Below are 19,451 nucleotides of genomic sequence, written 5' to 3'. Positions count from 1 at the left end.
CGCCCCCTCACCGGGGAATGGTGGATAAGGGGACGATACACCGGCCGCATCAATCGCAGAGAGCCCACACTCCCAACAGGATGGAAACCAGCCCTCGGGACAAACTGCGACACTTACCCACAGGGGAGCGACGCTCTTGAGGCACAGGAGATGGATGAGGATGATGGCAACGATGAAGGCCACTCCAAAAACCCTCCACAGAAGTTGAGCGAGGAGACAAAGCCGATCTGGACATGCCAGCCGAGAGAAGTTTCATGCGCCGTTCCCTCCACGACTCGGCTTCAACCAATGACACGCCTCGCAGTCCGTGGAGCCGTGATCCTCCCCCAAGCACCACATGCAAATGAGGTGAGGGTCCGTCGCCGACATGAAGCACCCAAAAGACAAACACGTTTTGAAGCCCGAAGGCTTCCTCTCAAAACACACCAAAGATCAAAGGAATAGGCCTAAACAGGCTCAGAGTAAGAACCGGATCCGCGTTGCACGCGGAAAATGAAAAAACTGATGTAGGCGCACCGGGGTGGGACTTATGTGACCTCGCTGACATCACGTATGCGGACGAAGCCAGGGCGGAGCCACGGAATGCCGTCCCCATGGCGCGCAGGGATGCTGGGCAACATTTTTTCGGATCCAGTCTCACGCCTGGGGATAATTCTTCGTTAAGGAATCTGCGGCTAGTAGTCTCTATCAGATATATTTTACTATAAACTGATAATTATGTTTTATTTATACATACAACAACTGAAATATATTAATATTAATAAAACATTAAAATTAATTATTTTTTTTAAATATTTGTTCATATGGGCTTGCATTTTAAGTCTCTGCTGTCACTTTTTTCTATGGGAGGGCGTTGAACTACCAGTGGTTGGCCACGTGCGGTGCTAGACTTACTCCAGCTCTGAGTTGGAGTTCACTCACTACTGTATTGGGTCCTTTTCGGCTGTAGTAACCATAGAAGTGCAGTTTGTGAATAGCAATGGGCTTACCTTTTTGTGGGTTGGTGCAAGTCCCTCCCTAAAACTCTCCCTCATCCACCCTAAAGCCATCCTTATGACTCCCCTAATTCCTCCAATTTAGTTGTAATTATTTCCCATTTTCTAACCACTCTCTCATTGCCTCATACAATTACTCCTAAATGGTTGTACTTACATGCGGGGATCTCCGCAGTTGGGGAGGAGACACATAAACGATAGGAGAGGTGTAAGTGTAGATGTAGTCCCCAGCATGTAGGTTAGTGAATAACATTTGTGTGGGGTGTTTAGTGGTACTATTGCAGTACTAATAAACATACAACAAAATGCAGTTTATGAATAGGTCCCCAAGGATGTAATCAGTTTGTGGGAAGGGTGTTGGTGTGCCCACATATTATAAGAAATAATGTGCACCTTTCTGTATATTGCAGTTCCATGACCATATAGAGAAACTACTTGGTGCCTTGAAAAATCCGTATAATGTATGGTGGGAGTACTTTATCCTATATATAGATCATGATTTCACAGAACTTAGTGTTCCTGAAACAAGTTTCTTCATCTTTCAGGGTTCCCTGCAAATGATAATAATTAATAAAATGCATGTCCAGGGGCATGGCTTGGTGAGATGGCTTACCACAAGCACTGAACCGTGGCTCCAAGCCCCCATTCTAAATCCACCGCCGTTGTTCAGTTTGCCTGAATTCCTGGGCCAGCCTTCCGTTTTCTGCTTTGAGGAGATGGCCGCCACTGTCGCCAGGGTCCCCAAGAGTTTACCGGGATCCGAATGAGGATGAGCCCCAATGAGCCAGCCTGGGACAGACCTGCCACGACCTGATGGGCTTCTCCCAGCCCAGCTGTGAGGGGAGGGACAGACACCAGGAAAACTGTGTGGAGATGCGCCTGCTGTCACAGTGGCAGGGTCCTGAAAGAGAAGGGATGTCCCAGCCCATGAGCTGTGGAGGCGTGGATCATGGCCTGGGGTGGCAAACCACAAGGAACCGGTGCCTCGGCATAATGGCACTTAATGTCACCCGGCCACTTGAGGGCCTTTTCTTTCCCCTCAGGGTGGGCCAAGTACTGCCCCCATCCCCCTGATTGCAGAGGCCTGTGAACTGGACATTGCTGCCCTCTCTGGGGCTGCCACAGTGAGGGAGGCCCTGCGCAGACTTGAAGGCTGTGAACAGCCATAACTGCTACCTGGAGCTGGGCTGCTGGCCGGAGGTCCTCCGCAGGGATTGTGTGACCCCCTTCTCTGGAGCGAGGAAGTCGGGCCCACTGCAGTTGCAGTGGGTGTACGCCCCTCCGCACCTGAAGATGGAATGGGCCCACAGGATGCTATCTGACCCACATTCAGGATTGGCAGCCTGCTGGATTCCAATCTCTGCCTGTTGGTGATCTTGGGACTCTGCAGCAACTGAGGGATGGCCCCGTTCCTGTGTAAATGGAGATACTGCAGAAGCCCCCTCCTGGCACCTCACCTAGCCACATTATAGCATGCTTCTTTAACTATAGAGATCGTGATTTGAGCCTCCATGAGGTAAAGGGCCAGAGAGATCTCTGCCTAGACTCACACAAAGTACTTATCTTCCCCAACTACCCATGGATCGTACAACGAAGGAGAACATTCAACCTGGTTAAGCAAAAACTCTGCATGATGAAGATACATAAAATGATGTTATACTTGAAATTGAAAATCATATTTCTAGGCAAGACCATGTTCTTCGACAATCAGGATCAGGTCTGGGAGTGGGTGGAGGAGAGACCTACCCAAAAGACAGCGGCAGTAGGAGGCGAAAAGGAACGGATGGAGTGGAAGGTGATAAGGTGCCACTTCTGTAAAGGGCGAGGGGCGCGGCAAGAGCTCTGGGACACAAGCAGTGGATTTGTGTCTCCGGATACAGAAGGATGGTAGAGAGACTGCGGATACACTGCTTGCACGAGACAGAGGCTGAGAAATTGCAGACTTAAAAACTATGGCAAAGCTTGATAACCTGTATGGGAAAATCTCTGTATTCACTATGTGGACAGTTAGTGTATTCATCTAGCTACGGGGCGACAGGTGCTTTTAATTACGAAATTTAGGGTGGGAAGTTTTGGAGAATTGTTAATTTATGTTTAGTTTTGTTGCTGAACACAGCTGAGAGTAGTGCATGAGTACTCAATCTGTAAAGCCCTTCACTGCGGTTCCCTGATGTACAGTACATTGCAAAGTCAATTCTATCCTGGAATGTTAATGGGCTCCTCAACAGAGTCAGGTGAGGGGCGGTGATGACATATGCTCAACACCATTGTCCTGTTGCATTACTTCTCCAGGAGACCCACTTGCTGGGCACAAACTGTAGGCTGCTAGGCTAATACAGTTGCACCAGGGTGTATCATGCAAGATTTACTCCAGTGAGGTGGCAGTCCTTCTACATAAATCCTTCCGGTTTGATGCCACCAAACTCCACTCAGTATCCTGAGAGATACGTTCTTGTGGAAGGGACATTGGAAGGAGCCCCACTCATGCTGGTCAGTGTCTATGCCCCCTCGGCCATTGTCACTGCCACCCTAGTCGGTCCTTCCCTGCTCCTTGGTGTCCCCTTCAGCATGCTGGTTATAGAAGGTGACTTCAATGAGATCCTCGATAAACAAAAGACAGATTCCCATGCCCATTCATCCGGGCAGCTTACCCATGCCAGGTTGGCAGCCTCTGTAGGTCTGGAGGATCCCAATCAGAGATATTACACACATTACTTCATCCCACAAGCTGTCACTCCCAGCTAGACTACCTGGCTGCTAAGTCTGGGGACACAATCCTTTGCGAGGCCTCTCAGACCACACGCCGGTTGAGGTTAGCTTGTCTCATACTTGGGGGTGGAGGAGGGGGGCTATGGGGGTGAAGTGACTTCATGCGGTGTGGCTGAAGGATGATTGACCGGTGGACACCATCTCAAAATATTTTGAACTGAACGCCCCCACAGTCACTTTCCTGGGTATGGTGTGGGAGTCATTTAAAACTGTGGATATAGGGCAGGTCTTGTCACACATCTTGGGTAGAGAAAGAGATAGAGAGTAGGAGAGCACCGACATAGAGAAGGAAAAACTGATCACTCAGCGCCGGTTAGAAGTGCTTGATCTCGGACCAGAGGGCAGGATCCTCCTGCAGTTGCAGCAGAGGCTGCAAAATAAGCTGCTGTACACCGCAAATATGGCCTGTACACATTCCAAATATAAAGTATACAACAATGGTAATAGGTTGAGTAAGATGCTCCACTGCTTATTTCAGAAGGAAGAGAGGAACAGAATTGTCCCGCTGCTGCACTCGGATGCAGAGCAAGTGATTACGGGCCTGATTCACAGAATTAACTTAAGACAAAATCCTAAACTTGCTACTTTTGGTATTCACAGAAGTTAGGATTTTGTCTTAAGCTTGTCTTAAGACACACTTAAGACAGATTTAAGACAGACTTAAGTTAGGATTTTGTCTTAAGTCTGTCTTAAGACAAACTTAAGACAAAATCCTAACTTCTGTGAATACCACAAGTAGTAAGTTTAGGATTTTGTCTTCAGTTACTTCTGTGAATCGGGCCCTACAAGCTTGATTAAGATAGCTGAAAGGTTTGCCAAATACAGCTGCAGATTCCTTACCTTAAAATCATCCCCAGGCATCAGATTGGATCCGATCTGGAGGGCAGGGCTCCATTAGGCGCCAGAGTCACTGTTGGATATCCCCCCTATAGCTCTGTGTCGGTTATGAGAATTTGGAAAGCGCCGCCTGTGGTGGGAGTTTCAACATCGAGACCAGCCTTGAGAAAGGGCAAGGTGGTATGACCGGTGCTGGTCCGGATCCAAGGGGCCTGACTGGTGCCAGGGGCAGACCCCCTGGTGGGTAACCAGCAGGGGCCCCTCTCTAACTCGTGGGGCCCAAAAGTGTGCCAGCAAGGACAGGCCACCCAAGTTAAGCAGTGGGTGCCCAGCTCCTGCAACCTTGGAGAGGCGCGGAGCCGTCGCAGGCTCAACTGCGGAGCCAGGCCTTGAATGATGACACTCCCATGTCTCGTTGGATGACTTCAACGGACGGAGCAAAGTCAAAGACCACTTCAACTTCTTACTTTTTTTTCTTTTTGTGGGACTTACCTGGACAACTTTGACTGCGACGAAGATCTATGGCTTCGTGACCGGTCCCGGGATCTTCTTCTCGACTGGGATCAAAATCATCATGTAGTCACATGTCGACCTGCAAGGAGCTTGAATGACCACTCCCTCAGAGCAATGGGGTGCATGAAATGGCATGGTTGCGCTCAAAGCTCCAGAGGCAAACAAATTGCTGGTTTGTAACTGTCATTTGTCTGTGATAGGCGCCACAGGGCTTGAAGCCAGCTTTCCTAGTGGACATCTTTGCCACACAAGGAGAAGGTCTAAATAAAATCAATAAAAGCAAAAACCAGGCCAGTTAATAAATGACTGAGGGTAACTCTCTCCGGATATGCGCTGACTGGCACAAAAAGAAAATAACTGACATCAGCACGCTGGGATGGGGCCTATAGAGGCACCGCACACATCACTTTTGGCATGGATGACGCCGACGATGCCATGCAAAGTCGAACGATGATGGCACCTGGGGGCACGCATGGGTACTGCTCAAGAAAAATGTATGGATCCAGTCTGACGCCTGGGGATAATTCTATCTAAGGTAAGGAATCTGCGGCTATAAGTCTCTTATCAGATGCTAAAGTGATGGTAAATCTGATCCAAATGCTTATGGTCATTGATGATGCCATTTTACATTAATCACACAAAGCACTTGTGATGGACAAATCCTTTGAATTTCTGAGGGAGGTTGGCCTGTCAAGATATATCAATCTATTTTAGATGAGGCCATCCAAGATAGGGGATACAACCTGCTCAAACTTGAGAAGGACAAACTCTCAAACCAGGGTGAGCAATAAGTCTCATAGTAGGGGTGACCAGAAAGAGAACAATAAATTTAAGTCTCAAGAGAAAGATGGGTAAAAACCACAAAGATAGCAAGAAAGAGTATTTTTCAGGCCCACAAACGTTTTCCTTAGGGGTGGTTCCAAATGCTCCTCTTCTTTTAATAATAAACCTCCTTGGTGCTTTGTTTGTAAACAAAAAGGCCATAAGACATCTGATCCCAGACATCATAAGAAAGGCACCAATACTGCTACTGCATCCCCTAGTTCCCCTAGCATTAGCACTAGTGGAAGTAAAACCCAACAAGGTGTAGCTGGGTTCACCCTGGGTACTACATTGAGCTATGGCCTAGTCAGAGAAGTCACTGAGGCTGTCCTGAGATCAGAGGGTGGCACTGACCCTGCCACTTTGGCTGCCTGACCTCCTAATGTGATGAAATACAGGCAGCATTCCAACAAAAAAAGATTTTTTTTAAAGTTCACAATGTGTTATTACAGCAAAAATGGTGCATTGTGGCATGAGAAAATTACCTGCTGGATAGTACGGAAGAGGCTGTAAGGTACAGAGCAAAAGCAATAAATGGCAAAAAAACTAAAAAGTTGAACAAGGCAGCAGGCAGAGAACAATCACATAGATATAGAAAAGCACAAATATGTGGGCGAGGAAGTAAGATGGAGTATAGGGTATACAATTCAATTCAATCAAGTTTTATTCCGTAGATAATGTACAACCATAAAAGCATTCTATCCATAAAAATAACATCGCTATTAGTCACTAAAATAGTTCTAAAACTGTTCATTACATATTGGCACTCAATTTTTAATGTTCTATACAGATTACTACTCCAATATCAATCACAGTTAATAAGTAATAATAAAGTGCACTTATTAAACAACACAATATATTGCTGCTCCAATGTTAATCACAATTAATATATAGACATTAGTATACTAATACTCGGATTAAAAGTATAAACACATCATTACCCTAAAAATCAGCATTTATAAAAACTTTGACTCACAAACAGGGAACAGTGCATAATAATTCATTTATCTGGATTCATGTTCCGATGCTTAGGTAAATAAAAGTGCTAAAGTCATGAAGTGCATAGGTGCGGGGACGAAGCTTAATTTTGACTGAAGTTTATAAAGCCTTAAGGTATTTCAAAGGCCTACTAGTTTTTCATACGTTAAGGCTTCCAAATATGAGTTATCCTTTCTTCTTCTGATTTGCATAAAAACAATGACAGTATTGCAAATTTTATCATTTTCCAAACTACAAATATAGTTAAAAGCATATTTGTAAGAATAGTTTATTAGCTAAAAATAAAGGTTTTAAAACAGATTTCCTAATGTCCCGGTAAGAACTGTATAAAAAGGATAAAGTGCAGCATAGTCCATGTTATGACTCAACTTTCCCATTCTGGGGAAGGCTATTTGGTAGTGGAAGGAGCCCATCCTTAACCTTGTCAGATAGAATCTATGCTGGATATTTCTTAACGAGATGAGGTACGGTTGGATGCCCATCAAAAGTGGGCCTTCGCAGTAAGATTTAAAACTCTGTTTTATGCCAGCTTCCGCATCTCTTGCAGATTCCTTGGAATTTGCTAGACTTATCTTTAAATCATTTTTGCCATAATCCTGGATGGACATTGGATCATAAGGATCAAAGTCCACCTTACATTCTTTTATGAGGTTAAAAATATACTTTAACAAGGGGATTTTTTTTACTATGGTCGAGGGCAACGCAATCCCTTATTATATCCTTAGTGAACTCTGTTTAATCTTTAGTCCAAATTCCATGCCAGGATTTAAGGGCTCCCATGCTAATAAAATCGCTAATATAAGGTACACACAGCTCTTTGTGAACTATATATGAGGCAGTAGGGTATTCAAGAAGGGACCTCTGGTTTAAAAAAAGTGAGTACAGAACAACCAACACTTGAACATAAAAAGAAAAATATAACATAACATTTTCAAACATATCACCTACAGGGGCGGAGCCGGGCCGGCGACCAAGATGGCCGCACGGGGTCCCGGCTCCGCCGACCTTCTCCCTTCATCACCAGTTCTGGCTGCCCACCCCGCGCTTGGACGACGAGATCGTATGTCGGAAGAGACGCTGCGATGGCGCACCCGGCTGCGGTGAATTTTGGGCTCTCCGGGATCGAGATATTCCCATTCGCTCTGGGCGGCCTGTCTGCCGCCGGAGACCGGGACCTCGCGTGGCTGTCCACGCGGCTGCTGGCTCCATCCTGACAGCCATGTTTTCCCGTGAGACGGCGCTTCTCCACCACTGTGCTGTGGGAGCCTCCCTACACCGTCGGAGCCCTCTCCTAGAAGCGTGGCGCAGCTCTTCGGTGTTGGATGCTTTGCCCCCCCCCCCCCCCCCCCCAGCACTTCCTCGGCAGCCGGTCTAAGGTAACAGCGCTGTGTTGCCTTTGAGGCGCTTATATGCCTGAATGTTCTGGACTGTGCTACATATCCCGGCTTATTTGTGCCGGTGGACATGATAATGCCGTGTCGCTTTCCTGCTGGGGGGGTCTGTGAATGGTTCTCTGTGGAGGGGGTGCCTGTTCTCCTACGCTACGCAGTTACTGGATATCGCTGAATCTTGAATTTGATGGGGGCTGACGATTTTCCGTCTTGATCTGCTGCATGGTGGTGGTGCATCCTGGAAAATGGCGACTCTCCTTTGTTACGACGGTGACCGGGTGTGTTGGATGCTGAGTGAGGGCGGACAACTATCCCTTAAGGACCGTTTCTTCCTATTCTGGTGATGGCGTGAGGCTGTTCTGGTTGTTTCTACCTGGTGTCTACTCGTGCGCCTTCACTTGCTTTTGCTGATACTGCTGCGAGTCTACTCTTGCTATCCCCTGGGATGGGGTGATGGCGAGTACGAGATGTACTTTTATGGCGGCTGCAGTTTAGCCATGCTTCCTTTGGATACTCCTGGACAGCTCGCAACAGTTTGGATATTGTGTATGTGGCCTCGAGGATGGCAATTGCTGGCAGTCGATGGGCCGCCCCTTGTGCTTTACGAGACTTTGGTTTCTCCTGGTTTGAACTGGGTGCCCACGTTCGTACTTTCCCCCTGATCCGCCATCTCCAGCTTTATTCGATCTGTACCGTCTGGGAAGAACGGCGCAAAATGGCAGCGACACCCTGGACACTGTTGCTTCTTGTAATACTGCAGGGACTTTGGTTCCTTAGGTGTTGACATGTTCATTTGTTATGCTGCTCCATCTGTTTTTTCCTGCTTGACACTTTCTGCCCTGTTTTTATTCAGGCTGACGAATCGTATGTATAACAATGACGCTTGGCGCCCTACCCCCTGACATGAAGAGTTTCGCGTATTGCTTGATAAGCTTGCGAGGGTGGGCTGATTGATCGATCGTGTCCCTGCGTGTGGTTTTTTGTATCTCAAGTTTGCAACGGAATTATTGCAGGGATGCGGGACTTGGGGGGGAGGGTCGGGTCCCTTGTTGTAGGGCCCCCCACTTAGTTTTCGTCCCCTTCTGTGGGGTTTTTCGATTCTCTTTTTCTTCTTTTCCTTTTTCCCTTTCTTCGTGTTGGATATTGTTTTTCTCCTTCCTCTTGTCTCTCTTCTTTCTATATTTCGGGTTTAAGCTTTGGGCGACAGGCACGCTGCTGGGGGGTGGGCCGTGGCCATGTGCAGTGGTGCAGGGTGGGGGGGTGGAGGTGGGGTTTTGTTTTTTCCCTTTTGGTTCCATGGCCTTTTTATATTGTTCTCTTGCTTTTCTTCCTTTTTTTCCCTCTTTTTCCTTATTCGGGGTCGGGTTTTCTGCACATCTCTGGGTCTCTCCCGGGTTTAGTACGGGGATCTCTGTTCTATGGCTTAAATTGATAGCGGGCGGGTATTGTTTGGGAGGGGGTCTGACCTGTTTGTTGATTATCCTGATTATCCGTTTCGTTATATATGCCCCACCTATGATGGTCCTGCCATGCATATCCTGTTAATAGTACACTTTAGTGTTGGCGATGTTTAATGATGTGCGATGCGATCCTGTTTTTCCTCCTTTCAAAACAGAAAAACCAAACCTTTCTGATTCTGTGACCATGTTTTATTCGGCTCTCCTGATTTATACATTGATATTGTGAGAGGTACCATGGCTTAGATCCTGATTTACATTGTTTTGATGTACTACCTCTGTACCTTTGATTCACTGTCTCGTATGCCGGATTTTGATTGTACCTATGCAAATGTCAATAAAGGTTTTTGAAAAAAAAAAAAAAAAAAAAAAAAAAAAAACATATCACCTACAATGTAAGCCAAATCCACCGATTTAATGTACCTTTCACATAGATTTGGGCCCTCACCTCTAATCCCTCATGCTGGCTCAGGAGTGTCTGAACACCTGGCAGATCATATCCGTATTCGTCTGAGTCTGCCACAGCTTCCTTTTCTTGCATCCAGCTCCTCAACTCATCCACATCATGGTCAAATTGGTGAACATTGTGAGCCGCCTCCAGGTTCTGAGAGAAACAGATTCAAGGCTGAATTTGAAGCTTATTCTAATCTCTACGCAAAGCATGATACATTTAAAAAGCTTTTCTGAGGACACATACACTATAAAAAACACATAAGCACCACAAACATTTCTAATATTTTTCACAAACAGACCTCTGTTAACAACAGAAAGAGGGATAAGGTGCATGGAAAGCCCATCACAGTGAGTAAATTATGTTTTATGTTGTTTTTCAACACAATCGCAATCTTCTTGTAGAGAAAGGCAGGAATTGAGGGTTTAAAATGATTAGTCATTGTTTTCACCACTCCTCGACCAATGTTGATCACCCAAAAGTGCTCCGATGCAGAGCAACCTATACCTCACTGACAAGGCCTAACAAGACTGAAACTGGTCTGGAGTTGCTTATGCTTACTTCTGGAGGAGGTCTTGCTAGGCAGTTTGGGATGGACTGCTCTAATGCGGACTAGGGTCAGTAGTGATTTGCACAAGGCATGCCTTTGTCTACAGTACTACAACTGGTGAAACATTATGGGTTGGAATGTTACCTAGAGTGATTGCCAGTGGCTAGACTATTTGCACATTCATTAGCATCAGGATACGTGTTCTCATGATTAAAAAGAATATATTTTGAGATATCTTAATATAAAGAAAGGTGTACCGTTAATCTTTGTTGCAGAACATGGTATAACATACTAAAAATATGTGCACTGTGTACAATATTGCCTTGGTCAAACGTGCTCCTTTCATCCTACATAAACAATTAAGAAACCATTAGACGCTTTTTTGAGGGTAAAATAACTTGAAATAAATATTTCTTTCACATGCCTTATTTAGAACCTGACATGTTTCTTAAAGAATGATATTGAACATTATAAATGCATCATACAAGCGTGGATACCACAAAATGGGTCAATACTAACTTTGCACAAGTAATTGGCTATACAATATATCACCTCTGGTGGATAGTGCTTAGTGAAAAAACATAGCAATTATTGTGGGTTTTAAGGTTGTAAAGGAAAGATGGTATATGTTATTTCATCAAATCATCACATTTAAGCTAAGTGACTCTGACTCCTGGTAGAGACTGGTGTTGTTCACAACTGTGAATTTAGTCAATTTGTAGGTATCCTCAAGACCTCAGTAAGGCTCACAAATACCCATAAAGATAACCTTACTCACCTTCTCCTCAAATTCCTACATTGGAGTCATACTAAAATAAAGGACAGTAACATCTCAAAAGTGGGGCAAAAACGTTTTGTGTGAAATGAGCAAGGCGGCTTTGTCAGTCTGAGCATCAAACAGAGTTAGATGTTTTGAGCCCTAGGGCACAAGCTTGTTTTGAGTGGTAATTAAACATTGCTTCATTTCTGTAGAAAACCTAAACAGAGAATAATCCGCTAGCGTTACTTCCTCCACCATATTATCCCTGATGTTGAGAAAATTTGGCCAGTGTTACCACCTTCAGGTTTAACACTTCCTCCGAAAGACAGACATTGTCCTTTATTTGCCATCTCTAAATAAGTCTTTCAGTGCTGTTTCTCGTGATTTGATTACTTTTTTTGGACAGGAAGTCATAAAATCCAATGGCTAAAAAACCAAAAGACATTAAACAACAAATTCCGAAGTCTTCCAAGCTTAAAATGTTGGTCATGAATAATAGTTCTCAGTGGTTATCCGTGGCATGTGTCAAAAGCCTTCTGCCTTTTGTTTTGTAATACAAATAGATGGTAGAATGTACGAGATGCATTTGAATTTCCAAGAAATCTAATCAGGGCACAAAGAATTCAGAATTAACTTTCAAGGGAGAAATAGGTCTCAGTCAATACTCTGAGGCATCAAAGCTAGATGATAAACTTTAAACACACATGAATCTAATGAATAATGTTCTGGTTCGTAGGGAGAATGCTTGGCTTTTAACCCCGCAGTGAGAACAGAAAAAACTTAGTAGGTAAAGCTGCCCTGATAAAGAGTCATGGATAATCATATACTTGCACAAGGAGACACACACTTTATCTTAGATAAGGTGATGTTCTTTAATGCTTGGAAGTCAAACAGGGCCAACAGCCACATTCACAATCTAAAAGACCAGATCCAGTAGGGAACAGCCTTTGATGCAGGCCTTTCCATAGATTTACAGGACAAGATAACCAGTTTTAGTGAAATTCGCTTTGATTGGGAAAGGGCAGCACCTGATTGGAATAGATCCGTCAATGAGCAGGCGTAGGGACCCCAAACATATGAACATCACTGATCCTCCTTTTTCCATCATGGTGTAATGCTGTACAGTGTAGTTTTAGATATAATGCAAAGGAACTACTGGAAGGCAGAGTTTAGAAGGGCATGGAAAAGTCAAAGTGATAGACTCAGTGGTCACCATCAAGCACTATTGTGTTACCACAATAAGGAAAGTTATTGATAAACTGGAAAGCAGAATGCTGCTTGAACCTGAAGAAGACCAGAAGACATTGTGGAAGACATATGGTTGTCACAGAGGAACGAAAGCGGGCAATACTGCTTCACCCTGATTCTACATAGCTGGTTGTTTCTGGGCATAGGACAAACCTTATATGTTGTAGATGACTACATCAACCATTGATTGTAATGTAGACTGAACAAGCACTCATGGACACACATACCACCAAAAATACAGACATCCATTCTTTCCTATTTTGGAGTCCGGCACCATCTCCATTGCGCTGTATTGTCACAATGGGTCCGCACTTGAGGCTTAATACCCCCCTCCATATCCTCAGCAGAACAAAGGGGATTCAATTATCAGATCCCTTCTTAGTTGCCCATCATTGGGGCACCTGGGGAAGGTGTGCCCAAACAAAAAAACAGAGAGCGGAAAAAGAAAACAAAACGTGGAAAAATATGGTAAAGAGATAATAAAGAAAAACCACCGCCCAAAAATTGCCATGACTGGCTCACACTGCATTTATTATAGAGAAGTAGACAATTGATTTCTCTCAACTGATAATAAGACTAAATACAGTAAGGCCAAGCCCTCAAGACTCAATATGGGTTCCTGTTCTTCAGGGGGCGTGGCTTGGAGCGCGATGAAGTAAGACGTGCTCGAGTGGAGCTCCTGCTTGAGCTCCCCTCTCCCGGGCAATTTATCCGGTAGAATTCTCCTATTTTTAGCCGGAGGCTGCTGGCGGACCCACGCCTACCTCCCGCCCAGCCCCTGACCGGCCGCGGAGTGGATCGAACACAGGGATCCGCACCGGCCCATACTGGGCGGCGGTGGCCGGCAAGGTCGCGACTCCCCTGGGGCCTTCAACTACGTGAGGCCGAGGCTCTGCTGCTACAACTGGGCCCAACTCTGCTGCCTTCACGCAGCGTAACCGGACCTTGGTGAGACCTAACGGCGGACATTGCACGGCCGACTGAGCTGCCACCCGACTTTTGCCGGACCGCTGGGCCCTCCTCACCTGAAATCTCGGCAGGCCCTTGTGGCGGAAGACGGCGGGAGGCGGGGATCCCGGGCGGAGCGCATCTTGAGAGACTGGACGGTCTGGCGGCCCGAGGGGCACAGACCAGTGTGAACACGCCGGCGGTGCCTTGGGAGCGACGCCTAGCCACCATGGGGTACCACCAGAACATTGCCGGTGAGTGACTGCGGGACGCCGCGGCCGGAGCGCTGGAGGCGGCCCCCCTCCCCCACACACCTCTCACCGCCTAAGACTTGCTGGCTGAGACACTGGGCCTGGAACTGCGGCCCACCCACACCCTCACTGACAAACCCTGCATGACCTGGGGGCCGGGACTGTGTGGCTCCCCCCGCCCCCTCTGTTGACCCTGGGCGGAAACAGCGCATGCCCTCTGGGACGCGGTGTGGACACAACACCTGGGTAGCGGCCACCACCCGACGCCCACCGCATTCGAGGGACTGCACCGCACACCCCTCTCCCCCCCCCCAACAATCAGCACGGGGGCGCAGTGCGACACGTGGCGTGTGAGACTGCAATCAGCGACGCGGGGAGAGTGACGGCCAGCAAGAGAGACCCAGATCACCATTCACCATCACCGGATGCGGGCACGAAGAGCTGCTGTCTTCACAGCCCCAGTATCTGCGGGGACGCTGTGCTGCGAGCTATCCAGTGAGGAAAGGATTTGTGCTCTGCCCGGTGGGAACTTTATGAGGTGTACTCGGAGCCCCTGCTAAACTGCGAACACCCCACTACAGCCCCACTTCTTCACCTCTGCTGCTGAGTGTAGCGGTAACAAAGCGACTGCCACGCGCTGCTATGCCTGCCCTGTACCACCTGAACACTTACTGAACGGGAGTTGCGAGAGGAGCTACTCGGCCACTTGGGGACATCCCCTCTTGGCCTTTGTGTGGTGCCCCCACTGCCTACCTTGCTCAACTGCACGCCCGCGTGTGGGCACGGGCGCTCAGGATTGTTCTGTACCGTGGAGCCGCGGACACTGTAAGACGTCGCTACCATTGGCGTCGCCTCGGACCTGACCTGTGTTTGCAACTGCCGATCTCCCGGGATCCTACACACTGGCCGCCTGAGTCTGCACCTGGCACTGTTCCACTCGTACACCAGCCTACGCAGTCGCTGCGCCTGGCCCATGTCTGGAGGGGTGAAGACGCGGACCGGCACCGGAGGCACGTCGATCACGGGGAAGCTTTCCAAAGCGACGTCTAAAATGGATGCGGAACAGGTGACGTCCAAACTAGATCATGTGTTGGCTGTCATGGAGCAGACTCGGACATCCATGGAGACCAAGATAGACAGCGTGGCGATTGACTTAACCCACCTCAGAGCCGACCATAAGAAGCTACAAGACCGCACCTCGGCCTTGGAGGAGGCAGTGACGACGCTGGAACCCACGGTGAGCCAGACAGACAAACATGTCCGGGACCTGCTTAATCGGGTGGAATTTTTGGAGGAACAAGCTGAGGACGCGGAAGGACGGGCACGGAGAAATAACATCCGCTTGGTAGGTGTCCCAGAAAAATGGGAGGGATTGGACCCAGTTGGACGGGTTGAAGCCTGGATACAAGACTTGCTGCCGGAGGGAGCACTGTCGCCTCACTTTGTGGTGGAACGGGCTCACCGGGTGCCCACAAGGCCCCTCCCTACTGGCTCCAACCCCAGGCCTCTAATCTTCCGTGTCCTTAACTACAGGGACCGTGACACGATCCTGCGGGAATCCAGGAAGCTTGGCGACGTCCGGATAGACAACACTACAGTGATGTTTTTCCCTGACTATACAATACAGGTTCAAAGACAACGTCACTCCTTTTTAACGGTAAAGAGACGACTGCGACAAGAGAACCTCAAATACTCACTGCTTTTGCCCGCCAAGCTACGAGTGGTGGCACAAGACAAAACGCACTTCTTCACGAGCCCAGAAGAGGTTGAGGCTTGGCAAGATGGAGGTGTGGCTGAGACGCCTCGGAGGGCACAGGGAACCAGCACGACTTCGCGCGCCCGGGGACCCAGACGATGCCGCAGACGCAGAACCTCTACCCCCCCGCACCCAGGAGGCGCCCACACGCTCTCCACCAGCGGATCTGATATTACAGGAGCAACAGGATGCGCTACGCAAAGTCACGGAGATCAGCAGCTCCCCGACCCCGTCCAATGCCCCGAATGCTAGCCCAACCACGTTTCCCAGCGATGATGAGGCGTTCTACGGCCTAACAGACTCCCAACAGTCCACAGATCCTCCGGACGTCACGCCTCAGACAGTGGATCTCCTTGGCTGAGAAGGCCTGAGGGCCTCGCTCCCTCGTGACGCAGGAACGGTGCGGTGACACTGGTATTGTTTTGGTTAGCCCTGAAGCAAGAGACCTCCAGTACTGACTACTGCGGAGATTTCACAGCCCTGGGGGTCGAGCGACAAAGAGACACAGTGAGTAAAGTTTCAATGTGCACACATGATCCTATCCTCTACCCTGGTGGAATCGACGCATATGCTGCAACTGCATCCACGCCAGAGACCTTTGTTCAGGCCCCTCTGACGACATGGACTCCTTCTGAGCTCTAAACCTGTTCCCTGATGTTAAGTGCCCCCCCCCCAAACTTGTTGTTTGAAGTGCCCTGGGTGGGTGGATTCCTGGGTCTGCCTATCAGACACGGCCTCTCCTTTCCGGCCCAGGAGAGGCGACATTCCCCTTGCGGACACTATTGTTCTTCAGACTTTGGTTGCGAAAGCCACTCACTACCCCCCTAGAACTGTATAGTTTACTATAGCTCATTTGAGTGTTTGGACGGCCACATGTTGTCTAGCCGACCTTTTGGTATTATCTACAATGTTGCCTTTTCCTGGCTTTATATGTTCCCCTTTTCCTCTTCCCTTGTGCACCAGTGGGATTTACCGAGAACTGTATTGACATTTGATTGTGGACTGGGGGCGGGGATGGGACCGGGGAGCCTGCAGGGTGCCTCGACTACGGGCCTGAGATGGGCTGGTGGGAGGGGGACTTACACGAGTGGTGAATATGGCTGAAATCAGGATTTGTACCTGGAATGTCAGGGGCATGCACACACCAGCTAGGCGTTATCAGATTTACTCCTACTTAAAGCGTCATAAAATAAATATAGCGCTACTCCAAGAAACACATTTAAATAAAGCGGAGGCGAGTGCTTTGCACCGCAGATGGCGTTGGCAGCTTTATGCCACGGACTACTCCTCATACGTACGGGGCGCCTTGCTGTGGGTTCGTCCTGGGACCCCATGGGTAGTCACGGACACACATGTAGATCCCGAAGGCAGATATGTAGCGGTCCGGGGCAGACTGGATGGGCAACAAGTGGCACTAATCTCTTTATATTCCCCAAACACCGACCAGAGCAGCTTCTTCGCACACCTTTCTACGACAATAGCGGCTTGGCATACGGCCCCATGGATATTGGGGGGTGATTATGACTGCGTATTGGACACGATACTTGACCGCTCCTCCCCACCCCCAGCTAACGCACCGACACACGGCGCCACAAGGGCGCTGCTCAACTGGGCCGCGGAGTGGGATCTCCATGATGCCTGGCGAGTTCACAATCCCGCAGCGCAGGTGTACTCCTATTATTCTGGCGCGCACAATCTGCATGTGCGTCTAGACAGATTCATGGTGTCCACTGACCTTCTTCCACTTGTCACTGACACAAGATAAATGGGAACGCACTCATTCGGACCACAACCCACACTTCCTGACCATCGCTTGGGAATGCCCACATCCTCCCATACCCACCTGGCGACTCCAACCGGCGTTACTACTAGATTCGGCTTTTCGCGACTCGCTTCTCACGCAGGCAGCGCAATACTTATAGGAGAACACTGGCACGGCGTCCTCTCCCCAGATTGAGTGGGACGCCTTCAAAGTCGTGATTCATGGCCACTGCTTGGGTACACAGGGACGCATGCAGCGACAATTAGAGGGCGTCTTAACGCAATTGGAATCTGGCCTGCTCGATCGAGAGCAAGATGCGGTGGACGGCACAGCCGATTCGCTGACGGAGGCACGAGCGGAACATGCACGCCTCCTGGAGCGGCTGCGCACCCTTAATTACGCTGCTCACTCGGCGCGGACGCACCATTTGAGCGATAGACCTGCTAAACTACTGGCGTGGTTGATCTCACGAGAAGACCGGGCGGCCCCGGTAGCAGCGATACATGTGGACGGGACGGGCCTGCTATACTCACAACACCACATTCACGAAGCATTAACGACACACTATGACGCTTTATATCGCTCCCGACTCCACGACCCCCACCCAGACATAGCTGGGTATCTCTCCCCCCTCCAGATGCCACAATTGACTACTGCGCAACAAGATGAACTCGGAGCCACGCTCACACCTGAAGAGCTCCGTGACGCCATCTTTAATTTATCCAACTGCAAAACTCCTTGCCCGGATGGGTTACCGGCCGAATTTTACAAGGCTGGCTCGGACATTCTCGTTCCGAAACTCCTAAAGGTGTACACTGCAGCTGCGGAAGATTCCACTCTTCCTCCCACGTTAAATGAAGCCAACCTGATATCCATACCCAAGCCTGGTAGGGATAATACACGGTTGGGCTCTTATCGCCCCCTGGCCCTCCTGAACACGGATTATAAAATACTTGCTTCCACACTAGACCGGAGACTGGCGCCTTTTGTTCCCCTTCTGGTGCACCATGACCAGAATGGATTTGTTCCAACACGCCACACCTCTTATAATATCCGTCGCTTGTTCCGCGTTCAGGAATACGCTGTTCGAAACTGGCCTCGAGCAGGGTGCCTAGTGTTGGACCTCGAGAAAGCGTTAGACTCTGTTGAGTGGCCATATCTGGGGGCAGTGTTGAAGAAATATGAACTGGGAGGCGGCTATGAGACCATGGTGGATCTGCTTTACCATGGACCAACAGTCCGGGTATGCACCGGTAAATTGCTTTCTGACACCATCCGTGTGTGAAGAGGTACCAGGCAGGGCTGCCCACTGTCACCACTGCTGTTCTCCTTGGCCATGGAACCTCTGGCCACGATCCTCCAGACAAGGGGAAATGAGTGGGGAATCCCGATGGCAGATGGACTGCATGTGGTCTCGCTATATGCAGACGACCTGCTATTATATGTCACGGACCTGACTGCAGTCCCAGACTCTCTCGCTGACATTTTCCAAACTTTTGAAGACATGTCGGGGCTACGGGTCAATTGGTCCAAATCGGGAGCTTACGCCTTCAGCCCAGATACACCTGAAAGCAACATCCGCCTTGGCGGAGAAAGGCTGCAGTGGTACCCCACTACGTTCCGCTATTTGGGTATACACATATCCCGGAACCCAGCAGATGTCCTGTAGGGGAACCTGATGAGAGCAATTGCTTCCATCCGTGCCCAAATCAGCTTTTGGAGGACCCTACCCCTCAATGTGCCTAGTCGTGTGGCACTGGCCAAGATGATAGTCCTGCCACGACTATTGTACTATTTCTCCAATATTCCGACTTATGTCCCTAATAAAGTGTTTCGGGACCTTGAGGTCCTACTTCGCGGCCTTGTCTGGAACGCGGGCCCGCCCAGAGTGGCGCTGACTAAATTATACATGCCCACTACCTCGGGAGGCCTGGCAGTTCCC

General features: G+C 48.7%; 1 protein-coding gene across 2 annotated transcripts in view; it reads right to left on the bottom strand.

Moving 5' to 3' along the window:
• Positions 1 to 19,451, bottom strand: part of SPTBN5 (spectrin beta, non-erythrocytic 5) — a 2,054,098-nt gene that overhangs the window by 285,907 nt on the left and 1,748,740 nt on the right. For both annotated transcript variants that reach the window (XM_078659643.1, XM_078659644.1), the window contains exon 59: positions 10,232 to 10,387. In XM_078659643.1, the coding sequence (XP_078515769.1) occupies positions 10,232 to 10,387 (156 nt within the window). The remainder of the gene's footprint in view (positions 1 to 10,231; positions 10,388 to 19,451) is intronic.

This window comes from Lissotriton helveticus, chromosome 9 (assembly GCF_964261635.1).
Source record: "Lissotriton helveticus chromosome 9, aLisHel1.1, whole genome shotgun sequence".
NCBI lineage: Eukaryota > Metazoa > Chordata > Amphibia > Caudata > Salamandridae > Lissotriton > Lissotriton helveticus.
Note: the sequence above shows the minus strand (reverse complement) of the source record. Positions and strands in the feature narration are given on the sequence as shown.